The sequence below is a fragment of the Mustela putorius genome, unplaced genomic scaffold (genome assembly GCF_011764305.1).
Source record: "Mustela putorius furo isolate JIRA1106 unplaced genomic scaffold, ASM1176430v1.1 tig00000228_pilon_pilon_pilon, whole genome shotgun sequence".
In the NCBI taxonomy this organism is placed as follows: Eukaryota; Metazoa; Chordata; class Mammalia; order Carnivora; family Mustelidae; genus Mustela; species Mustela putorius.
Window position 1 is genome coordinate 5253840 of NW_025421322.1, and position 18332 is coordinate 5272171.

The 18332-nt window shown below is 36.9% G+C and overlaps 1 protein-coding gene across 1 annotated transcript in view; it reads right to left on the reverse strand.

Annotated features, from left to right (window-relative positions):
- Positions 1 to 4978: 4978 nt before the first annotated feature.
- Positions 4979 to 18332, reverse strand: part of ANKRD46 (ankyrin repeat domain 46) — a 31987-nt gene continuing 18633 nt past the window's right edge. Inside the window, exons 2-5 of the mRNA XM_004768893.3 lie at positions 13968 to 14068; positions 10872 to 11209; positions 9514 to 9672; positions 4979 to 5219 (exon numbers count right to left, since the gene is read on the reverse strand). Coding sequence (XP_004768950.1) covers positions 5003 to 5219; positions 9514 to 9672; positions 10872 to 11182 — 687 coding nt within the window. The 5' untranslated portion in view covers positions 11183 to 11209; positions 13968 to 14068 and the 3' untranslated portion in view covers positions 4979 to 5002. The remainder of the gene's footprint in view (positions 5220 to 9513; positions 9673 to 10871; positions 11210 to 13967; positions 14069 to 18332) is intronic.

Genomic DNA, 18332 nt, shown 5'->3' on the forward strand with positions numbered 1-18332 from the left:
ATTTAAATAACCACAAGTAATAAGTGGTCACCACACTGGACAGCACGGATATAGAAATTTCAGAAAGTTTAAACAGTACTTATCTATAAACGTCTTCCAAGTAATATTCTCTAAATACCATTGCAAGTTTTTGATGAGTATTTGGCAATAAGTTCTCCAGATCGTATTCCTTGACATCTAACTGGTGTGTGGCCACCTCCACTGCCAGGTAAACACAGTTCCTACTCCTTGGGCTATGGACCTGTCCATTTTTGATGTGCAAAGTCCAAGGTGACTGAACAGAATGCCCACCTATCTATGCTGTGAGGGAAGCCAAAGAGGTATCCACAGCAAGGCCAAGATCATCCCTAAAAAACTGCTTTGAAGCTACTTTAAAGCACAAAGGAATGGGCTTTGATCCCAGGATCCTACTTCGATCAGCAGAGTTGGAAGTGTTTGGACTTGAACGATTTTATTTTTATTTCCTTTAAAGATTTTATTTATTTATTCAAGAGACAGAGAGCAAGAAAGTATAAGCAGGGGAAGGGGCGGAGAGAGAGGGAGAAGCAGGCTCCCTGCTTAGGACCCTAGGACCCCAGGATCATGACCTGAGTCAAAGGCAGATGTTTAACCGACTAAGCCACACCAGGCACCCTGGACCTGAACAATTTTAAAGGGTAGTTTAACCAGATGCTGGCCTCTTTTTCCCCCCAGTGTTCTATTAACTTTATGAAATGCTATTTCCTGGATAAACTATTTGGAAAGGGTACATTAAGATGACTAAATGAGAGAAGGTATAGTATGGATATGAGTCCCAGAAAAAAGTAACAACTGCTAAAATCAATTAGTGATTTCATATAAGTCACGCAATATAAAGGCAAAATAAAGGTCAAGTAATTGATAATAAAACGTGTATTTCAATATATAAATGCTTAGGCACGGCCACACAAGAAGCAATAAAGTCATCAATACCTATACACAGACCTGTGATGGTGACTCAATTATCACCAGTAGCACTGGTAACAAGATTTTCTGAGACAGGTACAGTTCTAGGTCAAGTTTTAATGAAATAAAGTAAAATCTTCCCTCACTGATTGCATCATTGTATTCTTGGAAAATTCAATGTACATTGAATGTACATTGTACATTACTGTATATGTACTATATGTACTGTATGGTGACTAACATAACACAATTAATAAAATGTATTAGGTAAAAAAATTTTTAGGATGTCAAAATTTAGTACATGTCTTATACATCTAACACATGGTTGATAATATCATATAATTTTTTCAAATACGACTTAGGTTAAAATTTAAATACTGTAATGTAACACTAAGCACAAAGAAAAGGACTCAAACATGTTCACTGTCAGTAAGCAATGTCAACTTTATATGTCATAAGGAGAATATGCAAAAATCAGTTGTTTTAGAGAGGCTAAAAAAAAATAAAAATGGAGTTGGGTTTAAGGCTCAGAAAACTAAACTTTCTTTTTTTTCTGAATATTCAACAGAACATTCAAGAATCATGACCTATAGAACAATTCTTTATTGTGTTAAACCTTCCCATGTACTATGGGACATAAAACACAGCTGACCCCCCTGCCCACTAGTTGCCAGCAAACCTCCAACCATTTTTCTAAAACCACTGCTCCAAACCAATCATATGGGTTCTATCACTGCCACCGTCACCAGTATCTGGCTCATAAATCCAGGCTTCACTGTCCAGTGCCTGGTTGTGGTTGGTTTGGGAAGAGGAAACATGATGTAATGTCAGCCAATGAAACACAGAGCAAGTTTGCTGGGCGCCTGGCAGGAAGTTTCCTAGGAGAAAACCACAGGACAGACAGTTTCTTTCTTTTTCTCTTCATGATTACAAATGGATATGAGGCCTGAAAATTCTAAGCTCATCTCAGAACCAGCTGGAAGATGAAGTGAACAAGCAAGGAGGGCAGAGCCAGAAGCACAGGAGAACTGAGGTAAATTTGGATTATCACCCTTGGGGTCTACTCTACCTCTACACTTCCAGTTGTATCAGTCAGTAACTTCCTATGGTTTAAACCACTTTTAATTTGGATTTTGGTTTCCTGCAGCTAAAAGTACTTTGATACATACATGAACAACTTCACAAGACAAAGAATAAGACCTGGTTGGGGGGGAAAAAAAAAGCCAAACCAAAACAACATTAACAGGTTAAGTATTGTTCCTGGACTTCTAGAGCAAGAATACACCAATTATATATGTGTGTGTATATATATTTTTTACCTATGGTAAATGAGCCTGCATGCTCTTAGTAAAGGAGCCACAGTGTTCATAACTGTGCAATTCTTCTATCAAGTGACAGGCATACTGTGAAAGAATGAACAACACCATTCACACATGCAGCCTGTTAGAACATGTGAAAGGTAAAAAGCTACTTAATCTGAAAAGAAAAAATACAGCTACAGGTGAAAAAGCAATGCTGTCAGTATGTGTGTACAAAGAGTCCTACACAGCATAGGAGGTACTGTGGACAAATAGGGTAGTAATAGGGATTAAGCCCTTGCTCTCATGAAGCTTATAATAAGAGACAAATGAAAAAACATTGTTTATTCAGTATGGTAATTGATGAGGAAATAAGAGGCAGAGAAATGGGCTGTCAAGGTTAACTAGGGAAGGTCTTCTGAACATGCCAGAGTTAGACCTTTAATTTTAAAGGTTGGTAATACTAAGAAGATGTGGTAAATGGAGCATTAGAGGAGGAGGAAAGTTTTTAGGAATGTGGGTGGAAAATTTAGTAATGTATTACTGTGATGGCAGCAGGCAAGGTTCTAGATTACTCCATTGTTAGGTGTATGACAGTGGGGCAGAAGGAAAAAAGAAACTTATAATTGGGGTAGAGCCTCAGCTTGGAATCCCTGTTCCACTATGTTCTATCTGTCTGACTTTGGATAGGTCACAACGCTCCCTGTGTCAGTTTTCTCACTTTGCAAAATGGGAAAATGTAGCTTGCGTCAGGGGACTGACAGGCAGCACAAGATGAGGCACGTTAAGTAAAAATAAGAAAGGTGCTTGATCATGATAGCTACTGTCGCTCTTGAATCCACAAGCAATTCACCCAAATTAGTTTCAGAGCACTTACAAGGCAAACATATGTGAAATTCAATATACCTGTTATATCAGGTTTGAAAAAAACATTTTTTTAAACAGGCAATTGTAACCCATTACAAAGAGTCCTAAATTAAAAGAAAACAATGACACACTAAGAAAATGGGTTGTGATTAAGAGACTATAAATGCATTTATTGGTAGTATTACTGAATGCTGAATGCAGAGATTAAAATAGAAAGAAATCAGCACTTAAAATCTTCTAAAAATGCAGTATCTTTACATATATGTTAACCAATCCTGCTATTTAGATCTACAAACATAAAGCAAATTCCAAAGCTTTCATTCTGAATATACTCTGATTCTGAGTTCTAGTGTTCTCCACTCTAAAGTCGGGTTTTATTTTATCGTATTTTATTTATTTTGTTTCTATCCTAAAAACAAGACTCTCTGAGCTGATCCTGAAGCAGTCAGTAAAATCAGGAATTTTTAAACAGTTCTTTAAGAGAGGATAAAGCCACATGAAAGAAAACACCTCATCCTACTTATATAAATACAAGAGAAAATATCAAGAAGCAATGAGAATCACAGAAATGCCAATCCTACTCTAAACTATAATTTCTACCTCTAACAACAGTTCAATTAGCAGTAGCTTAGATGCCTTTGTTCTAAAAAATAAAACCATTAGTTCTTTCACTACAATTTTCTGACTACACTCAGTGAATAATTATCAACTTCATATACTTTTTAAAAACTCAAGAATATGATTTATACATAACAGAGTCATTAACAAAAGAGCCCTTCAAACATACTGCTGAAAGCTGCAATATAGTTTGAGGACCAGATTTCAATTTACATAATATTACCATCCATAAAGAGTTAATGGCACCCAGTACAGTAGTGCTCAACATGGTTACCTCAGAAATACTCCATCCGTTCTTGCATCAGAGAATTACTGACACAGATGAAACTGTTAAGACAATTCTAACAGGGCCTCTAAACAGGACTGCATGTACAGTTGTGACAGCACAGCTAGCCTGTAAAGCTGAATTTTCCACAATAATTACACTACAGAATTACAGTGACAGATGTTCAAATTATCTTTCCCTGCTAACTACTGAGTAGAAAAAGTGTTTCCTGACTAAATATTTGATGAACAGGAGATCTTTGATAAAAACACTAGGGGAAACATGAAAGTGAACTAAATGAACTTAAGTTTTTTCACAGATATTAACAACAAGCAAAGCAGTTTACAAAAAAGAGAATCAAAATTATCCTATAAACAAATAAATAGAAGATCAAATCAATCATTTTTGAAGAAAACACAGCTAATTTTCTAGAGTTCTGTTCGGTTTGTAACTAGACTTTAAAAATATTAAAATAAACCAAACAGCTTCCCACAATACTGATTTGCTATACAGGATGTGAAAAAAAGCACTTCAAGTTTTAAGCTTAATGTTTCATTCTTTCCCCTATTCCCAGGAAAGAAGAAGAAAAAGAAGAAAAGGGGCTCCTGCAAAAATAAACAAAACCAAAATCAACCAACTAACAAAAAAGTAATCACATAAGAAAATCTTTCTCCTATTGAACACTTCACTTTAGTTGGTCCATATCAGGGTAAGGTTTCTATAGCAAGGACTCCCTCGTCTCTTCCTTTATCTTTCATTCTTCAGTCACCTCCACGTTTTTATGAAACAAGGCTATGTGAAGGCATTCTAACAAGTTGGGCTGAGTCAGAGGTAGCTTTAGGATGAAGTATACTTGACTACGGTATGTGGTTAGTTCAAACGACCACGTTGTTCGAAAAGGATTACAATACATAAAAATGCACAAAGAAAAAATGTACAGCCCTCACTGCCTTGCACTAAGAGAAAACGTTTGAGAAACTCAGGACAACAGTGGAAGCCAGAGACATAGGCCCCACCCCCATGGGCTCCTTTAATGCACCAGTTCCGGCTGGTTCTCCACAAAGGGGAGCACCCCGCTCACATAGTATGCAATGCCAAGAGATAGCAAAGCAATGACAAAGATTAAGAGCAACACCCTCCAGAAGCCCAGGTCCTCGACAAATTCCTGCCATGTGGTTCGGAAGCTGGACAGGACTCCTTCCCCTTGCTGCAGGTTGGGATTGAGGAGAGAATGGCTTTCCATGGCACTGTGAAAAGGAGCAAAGACAAAGGAAAGGGGCATGAACAACACATTCCACCCATTTCAGAAAGATACAACAGCAACCATGTTACTTAGAAAAGCCAAGACAACACTTGCAAGAAGAAAACTGACATATACGTGCTCTCATACATTCATGTACTGATGTATGTATCTGCATGTATCAGGACAATCTACATTCAATTGCCAATTAAGCCGCAATGATTATGTTTCTTGGTTTGGTATCCAGCAGAATTAGAGTCAAAAATCCTTTTCTAATGAAAAGGTCCCAAGCAGAAGTCTTGACTGTAGGTCAAATGAGTTGTTTTAAACTCTTAGTATCTAAGTTACTTTAAATTTAGAAGAATTCAAAACAAAGATTCATATTTTAAGAATTCATATTAATGAAAATAAGCAAAGATGGGTAAATCTAAAAATGATTTTAGATTCACTTTTACACAGTGTGTGAATCTTAAAGTCAAAAGGGGATTTTCATTAACTTTTAAATTATCTGAACAATGAAGGAATTACTTCTTTTAACTGTAATCCTCTAAAAATGGACACTTAGCTCAGTCTGTTGAACATCTGAACAAGCCTAGTCATTAGGAATTCTTCTTAATAGCTTCCACCCACTGGTTGTAGTTCTCTCTTGTACAATAATACAAAATAAGTTTATTTTGTTTCTGCATAAAGGTTGAATCTAGGTAGCACAATAGGTAATAAGGTAGCACAAAAGCCATAAGAATAATTCTGGTTTTCAGAACTCTATCAATGAGAAATATGACCCCTGAAAGTAGAAAACAGGGTATCTGACTTTGATATGTGGATGGCCACACTGTGAAGAATTTAAAGCTCAGAGCAATTAGCACCTGCAATTATGTCACAAAATGCAGGTCCAATAACAGGGTATCATTTAGATTAAAGCCACAATCACCATAATCCTATGTATCAACTATCTGTTGCTTATAAAAGATCATTTACCACCCTTCCTAAAACCTTTCTCTTCATATTCTTCCAACCGTATGGGCTCAGAACAATGGAAACAAAATAAAACAGTGTCTTACAAACTGGCATTTTTATTTAACCTATAATTTTACTTTACTTCTTGACACTTAACCAGACATTCTTCAGCATTTACTAGTATTAGAGGTCTTCTCTAATCATAGGAAGCTGACTTCCTAATTGGCCACTCTGCTTGATATCCAAGCTTTTCTTTCTTCTATATTAAAAGATGTTTATTCTCTAAATAAGAAAAGACATTTTCAGTGGGAGTCTATATGAATACAAAAATTTAAGAAAACTGAAGCAAGTTCAAAAATAAGATTGGAACTTTGAGAAGGTTTAAACACATGATACCATGATTAGATAAAGAAGTTCAGGAGAGGTTAATTCGGACTTGTATGAAATATAGTGAATGTCCAAGCTGATGTGATCTCATGTTCAAAGATATTAGATATAAAATGAGAATTCCGCTGAGCAATCTCTAGGAGCTTAAGAAGCTCTGCCAATCAGAATTTTCCATAGTGACCTTATCCAGTGAAATGTTTTCTACTGAATGCTCAGAAGTTTTTTTGTACGTGTGTCATCTACAGTGTCTTTGTCATCCTATACCCACAAATTTAAAATAACTATTAAATTTAGGATATATGGGGGAGTGGGAAAATATTTTTCATCATCTTGATTTATAGACCCTTAAGTTATGCTATGTCTCAGAGAATCCTAAGAGTGATGGAAAATACTGAGTACATTCAAAACTTGCTTTATGTTCTGCTAATCATCACACAGCTTTGCCACAATGCCACGTGCTAGCCAATCCCATTAAGCTTTATTCCATAACTTTTTCTATTGGTATAGTTCATATATAAAATTCATCTTGTACAATAAGGCGTATTTTTTTTAGTATATTGACAAAGTTATACAACCACCTCCACTGATGTCAGAACATTTTAATCACCTCTATAATCAACTCCGTACCCTTTAGCAGTCACTTCCCATTGCCACTTCCATCAGCTCCTGGCAACCACTAACCTACTTTCTTTTTGCCAATTCCAAACATTTCACATAAACAGAATTATATAATATATGGCATTTTGACCAGCTTCTTTTATGGAGGATGCTTTTAAAGCTCACTGACATTGTAGCACATATCAGTAGTTCATTCCTTTTTATGGTGTAATATTCCACTAGATGCACAGATGACATTTTGTTTATCCATTTATCAGTTGATGGACTTTTGGGTGGTTTCCACCTTTGGGCTATTATAAATAATACTGCTATAAACATTTGTGCACAAGTTCTTGTACGAAACCAGGTTTTCAATTTTCTTGGGTATATACCTAAAGTGGAACTGTTGGGTCATATGGTAATTCTGTATAGCTTTTTGACAACTGCCAGGCTGTTGTCCAAAGCAGCTTTGCTACTCTACATTCCCACCAGCAATGTACAAGGGTTCCAGTTTCTCAACATCCTTACCAATACTTGTTGTTCCATCTTTTTGACTGTAGCCATCCTACTGGTATGAAGTAGTAACCCACTACGGCCTTGATATGCATTTCCCTAATGACCAATGATGTTGTCCTTGAGTTTTTTAATTTAAACTTCAACTACCACATGTCTGCCATGATACTGAAGGGCAGGAGTAAGGTAGTGCAACCACACAGTACAAGTATTAGTAATTGGGTTTTTAAGAACTGGCTTTACACAATGCTATAAATAATACAAATCCTTATGCAAGGAAATGACAGGTATGTGAGAGAAGCAGGAGTAAATATTTCACGTGGAGCAGCTCAAACGACTAATTATTTCTACTACTTAGTAAGTAATCACTACCTAGGCAAAATAAAGTTAGACATATATTTCTGATAAGGAGATGCCAAGAAACTGGCTATTAACAAAATGTAGCAAGCAAGGTCCCCAGAACATACCAAGCAAAAACACATTCTTGGACTTTTTTCATGGTAAAGAAACTTAAAGTATTCATGAAAATAAATTTCAAGATATTTTGGAATAACACAGTCTTCAACAAATAATAGAAAACTCAATGTTGTCATATTGATTATGACATTCTGCCAATTCAGAGTACACAGGTGGGAGCAAAAGAGCTTGCAATATATCTTGGACTTCTTATTTTATCTACATGTCAGTTTTCAGTGATAACTCATGAGCAGCATGCATTGTTCTAGAAGTAAAACTCTTAATTTCTTTGGACAGTAATAAGTTCTTGGAAGTATCTAAACAAATAGTCTTAAGATTGAGAGTAGAATTCATGGTTCCTAAGGAGTATACCAGCCAGCACATGAAGGAAAGGAAAGCAATCACTGGTGCAAAGGAATCAAATTAAGGGTCAACTATAAAGAAAAATAGACAATTTCAATTAGAACTCACAGAAACAATGATCCCAACAGTCTAACTGGAGCATATGATCCTATTTCCAAGTCCTGATCAGTCAAACTACTGGGTCAACAGCTCATGAGAACCCTTGAAATATATTCCACGGAAAATTTTGGGAGGAGACAATAGCAGGTTCATCACCTGTCCTACCTTGCAATTACCTGGAAGCCTGAAACTTCGTGGCAATCAACCAGACTCCATGCTAGTACAACTCGGTCTGAACTATGGACTTTACCTGTTGAGCTAGTGGGGCCAGGAGAAAAGATGATTTGTCACCTTTTCAGAGCTCCCTGAACCGTCTTGTAAACTGCTTCTAGATGAGAAATGATGAGATACTGAAGGCCTGTCAGTCACTACATCTTAGCTTCAGTTACTTACAGGAGACCAAATTTCATTTGTTCCAAATCATGGGAAAGTTACTTTCACTTTCACATTCCTGAACTGGGTGTTAAATTTTCATTTCTCTCCTCCTGTTTTACTTTTCCTCAGTGCTCCACTTTACCTTTGAAATGGCCTTTCCAGTCTTTTCTAATGTTGTCCAAGTTTCTAGTCTTACTTATCCTTCTCCCGCTTTAAGCAATTCCATTCTGTTTGTGACCTGCACTTAAAGTTCTCAAACTCCTGTTTCTTTCCCTCAAATTCAGCTCTTAACCACCTCTTCACCCTTGTGCTGACAATACTGCAAGGCTTCCTTGCACAGGGACTAACAGAACATTACGTGCATGTGGGCACGTAGTACTTTCTCTTAATAGCTTCTCAATTGTAATCTGGAGCCATACGGACTTATATAAAGTTCAAAGAAAGTATCAAACCTCTGTACTTGAAAGCAAATAAATAGAAAGCTCACAAAGTTATTATAAAAGATCCAAAGACTTAAAGTGACTTGTCTCTTAAAAAATTACATTGTTAAGTACCTTTCACTCTCAGCTGTCTGCATGGTCTCCAGTTTTGAGTGAGTTCCTCTGTTAAATCCTTTTACCTCTTGTTCTTCCAAAGATTCCAGCAATCGAATGACATCTTTATTCACTCCTCTGCGCTTTGCCAGAACCAAGGGTGTAGCACCTTGATGATTACTAAAAAAAAAAAGTTCATAAATATAAAGACGTCATCATTATAGTTGGATTATATCATTAGTACCCTCTTGTTTAGCTCTCAGTGACAAAGGAGTGGGCCAAATTAACTCAAAGACCAGAGCAGAACCAATGACTGAACTGGAATTTTAATTTTGAGTTAAGCTATTTTTTTTCCTTATAGGGAAAAAGGAAGAAGAATATATAGGCAAAAGTGTAAATAAATGAGAATAAATCAAAGAAACATAGGGCATTTTCTTAGAAACTAACTGCAAATTCTAGATTCTAAATTCATTCCTACCTGACATTTATATTTTATGGCAATAGAGCATATATTTTTTTTAAGTTTAAGAATTAAAAGCAAATAAAAGCCCAAAGCAACCAAACAAGCTACTCTGGCTCACCTAGCTACTGAACCCTAGTAAGAGAAAAGAGCCAAGTAATAGTGAATCCCAAAGCCAATTCGCACCACATTTGTCCATCACATTTGCTGTCTTTTTCAGATTTAGGGACAGCAGAGCACCAATAAATCAATGCAACATATAAGTGTAGTTTAAAGGTCAAGCTCAGTTTTAAAGATGGTCTCACACCTTTTCCACTCTGAGACAAGGTATCATTAAAACAAACACTATTTCTTCAAACTGTTCAGTATAAAAAGGACTCTGAGTCCCAGAGAGATTATGAAGCCAGCATGGAATATTATACGATAGAAGACAGAACAATTTGGAATCCGGCAGAACTAAGTTCAAATTCCAGCTGTGTGACCTCTGTCTTTGTTTTAAACCCTTCTTGTATCAAATGCTGCATTTGCAAAATGAAGATAACAACAACCTTAAGAGCTATTCATTCTAAGGATTAAATGAGCTAATGTAAGTAAACACAGCACCTGGTCCATAACACGTTTTCAACAAATGTTAGTTTTTTCCTTTTTGTTTTTCTCTTATCCGTCAATATGCAATAACTGGTAGCAGAACCTCACCACTGTTTTCACAGAAAACTTGTACTGCTTCAGCATAAATCTAGAAGTTGGCCTCTCGTTTTCTCACTCCCCTAACAAGATTACCTTGTCCTCCATGCCTTGTTGACCTTGTCACTGCAGCTGATCAATGAGAATGCAGAATCAATAGACTCTGAGATTGGACCACTGGTTGACAAACTAATGGGAAGAAATGACTCGACTTCAAAAACCACAGAGCACTTACCAAATATCAATTTTGAGTCCATTGGAAACTAAGAATTGAATAGTATCCACATGGCCACAGAGATGAAGAGCTGTGTTTCCTTGATAATCTGTGGCCAGAAGATCAGCACCAAATTTATGCAACAGCTGGCAGATGTCTACATTCCCTCTGGCTGCTGCGAGGTGAAGGCCGGTTCTGCCCCTGCTGTCACGAATATTTGGGTCAAAGCCACTTTCCAAAAGCCGCTTGGAATAGTTAAAGTCTCCATCAATACAGGCTTGTAGCAAGGGCACATTAGTCTGAGACGAATCATTTACGAAAACGTAGGACATTATTCTGATGGAGTGGATGGACTATGCCTGTAATGAAATATGAGGTGAGATCTGGAGAAGCCAAACTAAATCAAGACAATGAAGTCATTTAGAGAAGCACTATTTCTTATCCTTCTTGGCCTCCTGCCTCTAATAAATTACCTCAGCAAACAGAAACAACAACAAAGTTATCAATTAGATTTTATTTCTCATTAAAATGTCTTATTTTCTTCATATCCACTTGATCAAAACTGCAAATAAATTACTATAAAGCTCTATTTTGTTTTTTATTAGGCAAAAGATTAAGAACTTTTAAAAACTAAGGAAGATATGATTGCTTAGAGTTTAGTTTATTGCATTGTCAGAAGACATACATAACGTTACCCTTAAACTTCAAACACATGCTACTGCTGGTAGAGATTCTTATTTAAAACAAAGTAACTCTCTTTCCCATATGTGCTTTTTTATCATATTTGAGATATTCTACATGGTAAACAGAACTACCTACTCAAAAGTTAATTAAATCAGTAAGAAAAAACAATGAAATAGCTTATTCGTTTTTAATAAAGACTGCTGAATGTTTTGTCTATAGCAGAAACTTCAATTTTCATAGAAGGAGAAAAGCTAAGAAAAGCAACAAACTAAACTGAAAAATTGGAAATACCATGAAATCAATTGAGACTTTTTTATAGTATTGATTCTATTTTGCTATTCTGTGGTTATCTAAATAATCGGATTTTGCCAAACTACCACTGTCTGAAGACGGAGACGAAGAAAAATAGGTCTGTTTGGGAATAGAGGCTGAACAAAGGCAACAATCCCAACTGTTTCCACTCTGCAAATTTAATCCAACTGAACAACCTAGCCTCTCCAGTGTGTCCACACCTCTTTCACTGATACTTCACTACCCCAGCAGTCTCTTGGTCTGTGTGTGTGTGTGTGTGTGTTTGTGTGTGTGTATCTCCCTGACCTCCTCTTGGTTCATTTAAGAAAAGTTAAAGTCTGACAAAAGAAACCTTGCTAAGAAACCCAAGAGAAAGCAAACCAAAAGAAGAAAACACAAAGGCAAAGACCAATATGTTTATAGAGATGACTCCCTCACTTCATAGTTACAAAAACTGAGTCACAGACAGGGTTGGCTTGTAATTTGTCAGATAAAGGCTTTCTTTCTGAAACACTGATAGAGCTGGATATTAGACCAATCTATTCTTGTGTTTAACCTCAAGGGGATTCAGGAAAGCATGGCTATCGAGTATGTTGAGATTCTTGGCCACCACTCCTTTTAGCCTGGTTTCCCAACAGAGCCACGGTCCTTCTAGATGTGGGCTACCTTCCACCAGAGCTCTGCCGGTTTCATGGGTTCTCTGTGCAAAGGGATAATATTAACACACACTGAAGGCCTGTTCCAAGGCAGGCATCGCACCAAGGGTATCTAATGAATTTTATTTAATCTTCCTAACAACTCTATGTAAGGGTTATTATACTGAATTTTAGAATTTTAGTCACTGAAAGATTTCAAGTCATGGAAATGGCATGGTCTTATTATATTAGTCTTTCAGAAAGATTACTCTGTCAGAAGGAAAGGTTAGTTTAGAGGGGGTTGAGGCTGGAGACTGGAAGATCAGCAGGTCACTAAGAAATGATGACAGCCAGATCTAAGGCAGTGGCAGATAGATGGGATCACAATGGAGAAGGATAGAGAAGATAGAATTAGCACAACTTAATGACATGCTGCATATAATAGGTGAGAAGTTATTCTTAAGGATAATTCTAAATATGGGAAAAACCTGCTAAGGATTAAGAAATACAGAGATCGAGATAAAACAGATTTCAGATTATGACACTATATAATGCTTTTTAAAGAAATCAACCCATTAAGAAGAAATTACTCTTGGGTGGCTCAGTGGGTTAAGACGCTGCCTTCGGCTCAGGTCATGATCTCGGGGTCCTGGGATTGAGTCCCGCATCGGGCTCTCTGCACGGCAGGGGCCTGCTTCCTTCCCTTCCCCTCTCTCTGCCTGCCTCTCTGCCTACTGTGATCTCTCTCTGTCAAATAAATAAATAAAATCTTTAAAAAAAAAAAAAAGAAGAAGAAGAAGAAATTACTCTTTAAAATAGTCAAGAATTGGGGCACCTGGGTGGCTCAGTGGGTTAGGCCTCTGCCTTTGGCTCATGTTCTGGGATTGAGCCCTGCCTCGGGCTCTCTGCTCACCGGGGAGTCTGCTTCCCCCTCTCTCTCTGCCTGCCTCTCTGCCTACTTGTGATCTCTGGCAAGTAAATAAATAGAATCTTAAAAAAAAAAAAATTAATAAAATAGAATAATCAAGAATTCTCTTTTGAGGGTAACCTATTTTCCCCTTCCATATTCATTGGATTAGATAATTAAAAAGGACAAAGTTATCAGAGGCATTTAAAAAAAATAATATACCACATATCAAGTGCTTTTCAAGAGATACCGTCTTTTGGTTCAATTCTATAAAAACAGATAATGAAAAACAAACTTGATATTTTTGGTTCTAACACAGTAAGAATTCTTGTGGTTTGAAGACTTGGGATTCTTTTGAATGTTGGCTCAGTGGTGGGGGATTAAAAAGTCTTCCTTGTTTGTTTATTTTTTAAGTGAGAATAAGAGTGGTGTATTTTGTGATTTTCTTTGTGTCCTTGAGAAACTAACTTTACCCCCAAATTAAATAAGGCCAATGATAGATAACATATTTCATCTTGATCACAGAACTGAATAAGCCATAAAACAAGGTATCGTAGCTTTCACATATTGTGAGGAAGTTGACAGCAGAAAAATACTCACGTAAGCCTGGAGATTAGATCTTTCTTTCAGTGGTCACCCAGCAGTTTCTCTGAATTCTTAAGAAGGTTCAACAGAGTATCAAGAAATGTGACAACAAGGACCTACAGTAAACAAAAACTTCAGTTATAATAAGGGTGTGACATAAGTCTAGCTGTTCTATTAAACACAGAAAAGCTGGTGGGCTCTGTGGATATTCTCCAGAAAATCTATTGGTAAAACATCAATTTGTGAGGCTAGTAGTAACTGACAAGTAATAAAGTAGTGAAAAAGGAGAACAGAAGGCCTCCTAGGGAGTGGCTCTGTTGCCCCAAACTAGAAAGCATGGCCAACAAGATAAAAGAAAAAGAATCAAATTATGTGCCACTAGTAGAGGACAAACTGGACTCTGAAAATTCATTCTAAGTCACTGGAATTCAGGATACCTATTTTTCATATTATAAATAGTGGCTAGATCTCACAGTAGTCCACAAAAGCATTTCTAGAAATAAAATGCTATGGAGGGTAAGTAAAAACAGTCAATATTTATATTTAAACCAAATAGGATACATTTAAGGAGAAATATTTCTAATCCATCCTCAATGCTGATACTTAAATCTCCCTATGAGATGGATCCTCTGTCCCTTTTGCTCTTCAGTGTGAAAGAAAAATTGGCCCAAATCTATCTGCAGACTTTTCCACATGCCAGACCATGCTCCTCCTGAAACATGCTGCTGTCCCACCTTCATGCTCTTGCTGGGACCCCCTCACGTTTCCCCTCTGCACTAAGAGACATCTCAAGTACCCTGTCTGCCCCTTAAAGGGATTGTGGAAGTAGGGTCATGCACAGACAGCAGGGAACACAAAACATCAGTGTAAATTCATGAAACTAACATTTACTATGTGCTCAAAATATGGCAGATACTATGCTAAGTGGTAGGGTATAAAGACTAAATCTCGAATTTGTGGCTCAGGCTGAGATTCAGATTAAGTTTTTACTGGTTATTCATGCTCAATATTATCAAATTCCTTTAAATAAACTTGTACAAGAAATAATTAATGGTATCTTATGAGGCTCCATTTAAATACATAAATCAGGTTGTATCAAAAGGGTTGTCGCTGCAAGACTAGAAGATGAGGGCTGACAAATTATATGTACCAATTTAAACAAACTTCAAATTACAGCCACTTAATCACTTTCTAATCAATTTCTAATCACAAATATTCTGAGTTCATCCAAAGTACAATACCTTTACTTTCTTATCCTGACCACTGGAGGCTGAATCTTCATGACTAAAGCCTACCTCTAATACATGATTTTCAATGTTAAAATGCTGTGGATGTTATTCTGAAGATAGTGGGGTTCACATTATGAAAAGAACAAACTTTGCTTCTCATTTGGAGACAGAATTATAGATTAAATAGTTACCCCTTTAAATGACCTGTTAAATTCATAAGAAAGTTCCTAAACTGATGGTGACTATAAGGGGAGTAGGTGGGGGGATGGACTAAATAGGTGATGGGGATTAAGGAGTGTACTTGTTGTGATGAGCACTGGGTGTTGAAGTGTTGAATTGCTATATTATATACCTGAAATTAATATTACACTATGTTAGTTAACTGGGATTTAAATAAAAACTTTTTAAAAAGCCATAAGAAAGTTTCTTTAAATTCACAAGACAATACTTCTGCCACTTTCTTTTGATGGCAAGTCCCATAAGAAAATACATTTGATCAAATTACAGATTTATGTGATTTCAAATTTAATATTACACAAATGCATTAGACCTAATTATACTTGAAACCTGCCAAGAAAATGTCTAACACCCCATTTAGAACCTAATCACTCGAAATCTATTAATAGCTTCTCAAGAAGTTATGAAAGTAAAACTCAGAACACATATTAACTATGGTTCAAGGAATGAAGAGGACTAAAGATTTTTTAATTAAACTTTTTGAAATAATTGTAGATTCACACGAAGTTCAAAGAAATAGTACAAAGAGATCCTGTGTACTCTCACCCAGTTTCCCCCGATGTTAATATCTCACAAAACTCTAATATCACAACTAGGATACTGACATTGATAATCAAGATCTAGAACATTTCCATCACCACAGAGCTCTCTCATATTGCCCTTTTACAGCCACACCTACTTCCCTTCCACCCTCACCCCACCTTATCCCCTGGAAACCACTATCCTGTCTTCCATTTCTAGAATTCTGTCATTTCAAGAATGTTATATAAATGGAACCATACAGTATGTAACCTTTTGGGGTTGGCTTTTTTTTTCTCACTCAACATAATTCTCTGAAGATTCATTCAGGTTGTAGTGTGTATCAATAGGGTGATTCTTTTTTCTTATGGAGTAGTATTCCATGGTATGGATGCACCAGAGCTTGTTTAGCCATTCACCCTTTGAAGGACATCTGGTTGTCTCCAGTTTGGAGGTGTTAAGCTTCTAAAACATTCAGGTATATGTTTTTATGTGAACGGACGTCTTCATTTCTCTAAAACAAATGGCCAGGAGTTTAATTGCTGGTATGGAGGTTTAAAGATTTGGACTAAATGAAAATTTATGGGGTGCCTGAGTGGCTTAGTCAGTTAAGTGTCTGCCTTCAGCTGTGGTCCTGGCCCCAGGGTCTTGGGATCAGGCCCTGCTGCTGAGTCTGCTTCCCCTACTTGTGTTCTCTCTCTCTCAAATAAACAAACAAAATCTTAAAAAAAAAAAAAAAAAGACAGTCAAATCTGAAGGTGCCTACTGTCCCTATGCAAAAAAAAAAAAAAAAAAAAGAAAGAAAGAAAGAAAAGAAAAGAGAAAGTAAGGTGTTCTTTGGGAATCATCTGCCTGGATGGCTCACACAACCAGGACAGCGAGAGGTAATTTACAGAAGAGTTTGTTGGATTAAGCGTTAATAAAGATCCTAGTATTTACCAAAGGTAGTGTGCAGTAAGAACCATTCCACAAGTAGAGTTAGAAACATTAATGTGTGAGTATGAAAACTGAACTACTATCTTTCCAGATTCACAGACGGATGAGTCTGTTCCCCTGTAAATGAACATAAAATCTAAGCATAGTGAAGACTGCTTTTCAAGGTAGAAGAGGAGGAGGGAGAGAGCTAAGATACTGTCTGACTTTCCTGAGGGACTACTTCCAGGAGTGTATAATAATCTAAACAGGCACTTTTTCTAGTGTCAGAAGATGTTAAAAGAGCTTGGCTCCCTCACCCGGAATGTATCTGGAGCTGGGGTTTGATCCCCGGTTTAGCTACTTACTAATTGTGTGACTTAAGTACTCAAAAAATAATAGTTATTAACTTCCTGAGGATGGGCATAGTTCTGGGGAACTACTTCTCTGCTGTACTGAAGATAGCCTGCATGGAACACTGAGCATTGATCCCCTGGTAACAGAGCATCATCTAGCAATGGGGTGACCTCTAGTGGGGAGTAAAGACTTCCAAGAAAGGAAATTGATAACAGAGGCAGAGGAAAACCCACAAGAACAGTCAATTGTGGGAACAGTCAAGCCCCCCAAATCCTCTCCTTGTTCACCACAGCCCGGTTCCTAAGGGACAGTGTCCATGAAGGACAGTGACTAGTTCAGAGGCCAATTCCCTGGGATTGTTAAAAGGCAGACTCTGGGGATCATGTCTTGGAGGGAAGCAGTCACCTAGATGTCAGTAACAAGAGCTCTTAATGCTACACAGCGCATGTCTCAATCCAAATGACAAAACAATAAGGGCATTTTAGAGGAAGCATGTGAGTCACTGACTTGATAGTTCTAATTAATATTATTTTTCTTTTATATTTTTATGTCAATACTGGGCCATATCTATATAACCTTAAGATAGTATTCTTGGTGGGTAAGAACTAATGGAGAAAACCTGTTGTATTTTAATATACATTCATTAAACCTAACTTTAAATTCATCTTCTATATCCAGTATCACCAACCATACATAATGTATTGATTTATTTTTCATTTTGCTTTTCACTGGGAAAGGCAAGACTAAGTGATACATTCTTGGTTCACATGGACTGACATTATGCCTACATAGCAACTTTGATCAGAGATCAAAGCATCAGACACTTCAGCAAAATGCAAGGGGAAAATGGCATACCTGGAGAGACGCATTATCAGATCGGACTGCCTACATTTTCTAATGTCCTAGAAAAGTACTAAAACTGAGAGTGATATACAGTAAATGGAAACCCAAATCTGGATTCTCTATACTTCATGTGGTTATTCTTAAACTTTTAAAAGGATACAGTTGTTTCAAAATACAAAAATAACCTCAAAGAACCATAAAATAAGAACTTCCAATGAAGTCATTAAATCTTAACTGCTAGCACTTTAGAATTACTGTTCTTAAAATCCAAGTGCTGTACAGA